The sequence below is a fragment of the Tupaia chinensis genome, unplaced genomic scaffold (genome assembly GCF_000334495.1).
Source record: "Tupaia chinensis unplaced genomic scaffold, TupChi_1.0 Scaffold000129_1, whole genome shotgun sequence".
Taxonomy (NCBI): domain Eukaryota; kingdom Metazoa; phylum Chordata; class Mammalia; order Scandentia; family Tupaiidae; genus Tupaia; species Tupaia belangeri.
In genome coordinates this window covers 93,837-99,834 of record NW_006159598.1, presented here as the reverse complement: position 1 = coordinate 99,834, position 5,998 = coordinate 93,837, and the positions used below count along the sequence as shown (strand labels likewise).

Here is a 5,998-nt window from a genome sequence, read left to right as displayed (position 1 = left end):
TGCTTTCTCTCTTTCTCTCTCTCTGTCTCTCTCTAGTCAAAAAAAAATTTTTTTTGCTATAGGGCACGTGCACTCACCAGACAGACAGTGAGAGACAGAGAGACAGAAAGCGAGAAATCGCCCCCCCAGGGGGGATGGCCACGCCGCAATCCCTTCTCCTCCATTCTCTTCTCGGGATTTTGGGCACACATGCACACGCACCTGGCATGAGTTTAAGCCACCAGATCCGGGACGCGAACCGCGATTAACTACATGGGAGTCCAGCGACATAGCCATTATGCTAACTGCTGGTCCCCCCCCAAATTTTTTTTGAGAGTTTTTGCTATAGGGCGCGTGTACTCACCAGAAAGACAGAGAGAGACAGAAAGTGAGAAATCACCCCCCAGGGGGGATGACCACACTGCAGTCCCTTCTCCTCCATTCTCCTCTCAGGATCTTGGGCACGCACGCACACGCGCCCGGCGTGAGTTTAAGCCACCAGGTCCAGGACTTGAACTGCAGTTGGCTACATGGAAGTCCAGCAACATAGCCATTATGCCAACTGATGGTCCCACTCTAGCCGAATTTTAAAAAATAATAATAATACGCGCTGGTAGGTAATGCTGTCATGGAGCTAGGCTCACGGCTGACCGACTCGAGTCTTAGACCCGGCAGTTTGCTTTCTTACTTTCCTCTACTCTCTCTGGCTCTCTCTGACAAAATTAACAGTAATAATAATGATGAATAAAATAAAATAAAATAATTACTTTAAAAATAATAATAGGGGCACCAGTAGGTGGCATGGTGGTTAAAACACTGGACATGCTCACATGGCCAACCCTGGTTCGAGTCCTAAACCTGATGGCTTGCTTTCTCACTTTCTCTTTCTCTCTCTTTCTCACTTTCTGTCTCTCTCTGTCTTTCTCTAGTCAAATTAAAATAAGTGAAAGAATAACATTTTTTAAAAGAATAATAATAATAAATATTAGGCCGATAGGGAAGTCCTGGTGCAATTTTGCATAGAAAAATATGTCACGGCTTTCCTGATCCAATAGAACCATTATTTAACTTTATCATTATCATTTTAATTTAAAATATTACAAATAATTAAAAATTAATTCTTTTAAAATCGTTAATTAATTAATTAATTATTATTATTTAAACTTGACCAGAGAAAGAGAGAGAGAGGGAAAGTGAGAAAGCAAGCTGCCAGGACTGAGACGCGAGCTCCGGTCCGCCAAGTGGGAGCCCAGTGCTCCAACCACCTCACCACCTGACATCCTTAGTGTCTTCCTAATTTCGAGAGAACTGCGAACTTACAGGAGTTTGCAAAAACAGTGAGGAGCCCTGTGCACCCTCGTCTGCCCTCCCTCTGCTGTGCCATCGTGGTCAGCTGCAGCCCGGGGCCCACACTGGGACACTGGCATGGCCCAAGGCCTGCAGCTGAGTCCGGAGCTGTTCAGTTTTCACCATCTGCCTTAGTGTTGTTTGTCTGATTTTGTTTCTGGCTTGCTATGGAGCACATGTGCTCACCAGGCAGAGAGCAAGGGAAGATGAGAAAGCAACCCAGGGGGAGGGCCACACTGCAATTCCTCCCCCAATCTCTTCTCGGGATTTCAGGCACACACACCCGGCGGGTGTGTTTTTCAAGCTAGTGGATCCAGGACTTGAACCAGGCCTTTGGCCACGTAGGGTCTAGACGACTTAACCTCCTCGCCACCTGCCGGCCCTGACTTGGGTTTTATAAGGTTTGCCCTGGCGTGTGTGGGTGAGGGAGGGTCAGTTAGAAGGGAAACGCGCGCGGATGCAGAGCAGTCAGGGGACGGCTGCACGAGTCCAAGCACGAGGCAAGGGAGCAGCAGCGGAGGCGCAGGGTGGCCAAGCCGGGGGGCCAACAGGACCCACTGGTGGGGTGAAGGCTGCATGTGAGGGGAACAGGGGTCAGGGACAACTCCCAATGCGGGGCCTGAGCACTCAGTCCTGGCCCGGCCCAGAGGCCCGTACCTTCCACGATGAGGTCGGCCTCACACTCGCCACCATTGGTCATGACCTTATAGCGACCCCCGTCCTCCTGGGTCACGTCAGAGTAGATGAGAATGTGGCGCTTCCCGTCCTTCTTGAAGCGGTAGCGGGCCTTGTAGGAGTCCTCCCGCGTCAGCTCCACCCCGTCTTTCAGCCTGGGGGAGGGATGAGGGGAAGAGAGGCTGAGGGGAGGTCACGGGAGGGAGCGGAGGTGAAGGGTGAAGGGTGGCAGAAGCATCCTGAGTGGGGGCAGGACACAGGCGGGTCAAGGGCAAAGGGCAGGGGAGGTCACAGGCCATGGGGAGAGGCTGAGTCAGAGGACCCAAACAGAGGTCATGGGAGAGGTCAGAAGCCCTAGGGTCTCAGAGATGCCACTTCTGTCAATGCTGTGTCCCCTGCCCCTGCCCGAGACACCCCCTCTTCCCACTCCACTGTACCTCCTCATTCCGATCTCAGCTCAGTTCACACCTCCCCCAAGAAGGCTTCCCTGACCTCGCAAGTCCCTTTCTTCCATTGGAAAGTTGTCACCCCACTGTTACTGCTTCGTCCAAACACTTGTCAAAGAGAACTGTTTTTTCAGAGAGACTTTTGCTATAGGGTGTATGTACTCGTCAGAGAGAGACAGAAAGTGAGACATCACCCCCCGGGGGGATGGACATGCCACAGTCCTTTCTTCTCCAGTCTCCTCTCGGGATCTTGGACACACGTGCACATGTGCCCAGCGTGAGTTTTAAGTCGCTGGGGCTGAGACTCGAACCATGGTCGACTATGTGGGAGTCCAGTGACATAGCCATTACGCCACGTGTATTTGTGTAACGACTTGACTAACGCCTGTGTCTCCTACCCCACCCCACCCCCAGTTTTCCAGGTTACAAACAGCACGAAGGCAGGTACCAGGTACCGGGCTGACATTTTGTTTTCCCTGAGAGCTCCGATATGGGAAGAGTGACACCACGGAAGAGGTGCTCAAGAAGTATTTGCCGGACGGGCCAATAGATGTGTGGACAGATGGGTGGGGAGACGGGTGGGAGGAAGGAAAGGTGGGTAAGTGGCGGGTGGACAGACAGACGGACGGCTGGATGAATCAATGGGACCGTGCATGAATGGAGGAGAAGTGAATGCCCGTGTGGATGGACCGAAGGACGGACGGTTGATTGGATGGATGAGTAAATCTTTAGTGAACAGCAAGGACCAGGAGAAAGACGCTGAGGATTCGATGGGTAGAAGTCAGTTCTGAAAAGAGGTCATAGTGAAGGTCAAGGTTTATAGGGAAAGTCTGGGGCCAGCAGGTGGCGTGGTGGTTAAAGGAGCTGGATTCCCACATGGCCAACGGTGGTTCTAGTCTTGGATCTGGTGGCTTGCATTCACACTTTCCCTTTCTCTCTCTGTCTCTCTCAGGTCAAATTAATAATAAATGGAATTAATTACATAAATAAATCATTCTTTACAAAGAAGATTTAGAGAGAAAAGATTTCTGAGTAAAGGTCAGAAATCTCCAGGAGTGATCAGGGTTGGGTCCTAAAAGACCAGGGCTGAGGCAAAGCTGTGGGCACCTGTGTGGGGACAAGGGGTCAAGGTCACTCACCACATGACCTGGGCGCCCTCTTCTGACACCTCCACCACCATTTCCACCCGGTCGCCCACAAACACCTGCTGGTCCTCGAGGGGCGTGACGATCAGGACTGGAGGCTCTGCGGGCCAGGCGGTGGGGCAGCTCAGTGGTCTCAGACGCCCCCCGGAGCTCCACTCCCTCCCCGCTCAGGCCGGAGTCCTGGCCTCACCCTTGACAAAGAGCTCGGTGAAACACTTCTCGTCTTTGACGGCAACCTCGTAGGCAGCGTCGTCCGCCAGCGTGCACTTGTTGATGGTGAGAATTCGCTTCTTACCGACGTTCTCAAACACGTACCTGGTGCAAAGGGTCACCTCACCCCACGTCGTGGGCATGGGCCTCGCCCTGGGGGAGATCTGCCCCATCCTCACAGCAAGCCCCTCCCTCTCAGAATTGAGCTGTGGGAGGGGTGAAGGGCCCAATCCTATTATTTCAATCTTTCTAAGTTTATTTACTGCTTCCATGAGCAAGAGAGAGAGGGGGGGCACCCCCGACAGGGTCCTCACACTGTGACCCACCCCAGCCTCAGCCAGCCTGAGTCACGGCGGCTTCACAATGTCCTCAGCATGGACAGGGACGCCCTGTGCACTGTCCAGACCCGTTCTGCTACTTACAGAAGGAATGCCAAGTTAAAAGCGGGATGGCCAAGTCCCCACCCACAGCCGCCTTGTCCTCCTTTCCAGCAGGGGCTCAGAGCCACCCGCCAAGAATCCCGCAGGTCCTAGCATCCTTTCCAGCCGGGACACCCACAGGGTCAGATTGAAAAATGTTTTGCACCGACATAAACTTGTACTTTAAAGGGGCCAGCAGGTGGCACGCTGGTTACGGTGCTGGGCTCCCACATGGCTGACCGTGGTTCAAGTCCCAGACCTGGTGCTTTGCTTTCTCAGTTTCTGTCTCTCCCTAGTGACCACATGCACCCTATAGCAAATTAAACAATCATAATTAATGAAATTAAATAAATACATTTTCAAAATAAATAAGAGCTGGGGGCCAGCAGGTGGCGTGGTGGTTAAGGTGCTGGACTCCCACATGGCTGACCATGGGTCAAGTCCCGAACTTGGCAGCTTACTTTCTCTCTCTCGTCACATTGAAGAAGAAGAATTCATTAATAACATTTTTTTTTTCAAAACAATAAATAAATAAGGGCTAGGAGGTAGCTTGGTGGTTGAAGTGCTAGACTTCCCACATGGCCAACCATGGTTCAAGTCTTGGACCTGGATCTCTCTCTCATGAGCATACGTGCCCTGCAGCAAATTAGAAAAATAATAGAATAAGTAAAATGAAATAATGAGGACATGAACAAGCTTGTAAACAAATGAATAAACTTGGGCTTGGAGTCTGTCTTCCCGAGAACGCCCTGATGCCCCCAGACGGGAGGAAGTGCCCTTCCCGGGAGGTCTGTGACAGGCCTCCCTCGGCCCTCTAGCCCGGCTCCCCGGTGGGGACAGCACGCACTTGCTGCTCGGTTTGATCTCCTGGCCGTTCTTGTACCACTTCAGGGGCAGGTCGGGGTCGCTGATCTCCACCACCAGCTTCACCTTGTTGCCTCTGTCCACTTGGTAGGCCGGGTCCAGCTTCGTGACAAAGGCTGGAGACAGAGGGGTGCAGTGGGGATGGGGGTGAGCGGCCCTCACTCTCCTGGTCCCCCCAGATGTGCCAAGTCTCCCTCCCTAAACATGAGCATCCCAAGGTCAAGGTGAGCAGAGGTCCCCGAGCCCAAGCGCAGTCACTCCGCAGACGGGGACCTCCGAGAGAGGGGCCTTAGGTCTAGAGGCCAACGCGCAGCGCAGGCGCCCCCCAGCCCGCGCTGACCTGCGCTCTTCTTGACCTCGACCTTGGCCTTCTTGAGCCGCTTCAGCATGCCCCGGAGGTCGGTGATGCCGTACTGGAAGGCGATCTTCTCGTACTCGCTCTTCTTCGCGCCTTTCAGGAGCTCCCAGATCTCGGGGGGGATGCCCAGGTCATCCTCATCTTTCTTCTTCTTCTTCTTCTCCTCCTCCACCACCTCTCTGAGGGCGGGGACAGCGGGGGCCACCAGAGAGTGAGGGGCTGAGGCGCTCCCTGGGCCGCCTCTCCCACCGCTGTGTGTCCTGCCCAAGTCACCTTCTCTGTCTGGGCCTTATTCCCCCCTGCCAGATCACCCCCCGGCCTACTCGTGGGCCTCCTGGTCTCCTGGTGACCCCGAGGCAGAATTCTGACACCCACATCAGATGCCGTCCCTTTATGGTTTAAAGTTCTCCTGTGGCTTAGGACCAGCAGTTAGCGTAATGGCTGTGTCGCTGGACTCCTACGTAGTCGACCACGGTTCACGTCCTAGACCCGGTGGCTTAAACTCACGCCAGGCGCGTGTGCGTGCGTGCCCAAGATCCCGAGAGGAGAATGGAG

At 53.6% G+C, this 5,998-nt stretch overlaps 1 protein-coding gene across 1 annotated transcript in view; it reads right to left on the bottom strand.

The window, feature by feature from the left end:
• Positions 1-5,998, bottom strand: part of MYBPC2 (myosin binding protein C2) — a 41,146-nt gene that overhangs the window by 25,433 nt on the left and 9,715 nt on the right. Inside the window, exons 9-13 of the mRNA XM_006144686.3 lie at positions 5,426-5,622; positions 5,069-5,201; positions 3,783-3,907; positions 3,587-3,692; positions 1,984-2,156 (exon numbers count right to left, since the gene is read on the bottom strand). Coding sequence (XP_006144748.1) covers positions 1,984-2,156; positions 3,587-3,692; positions 3,783-3,907; positions 5,069-5,201; positions 5,426-5,622 — 734 coding nt within the window. The remainder of the gene's footprint in view (positions 1-1,983; positions 2,157-3,586; positions 3,693-3,782; positions 3,908-5,068; positions 5,202-5,425; positions 5,623-5,998) is intronic.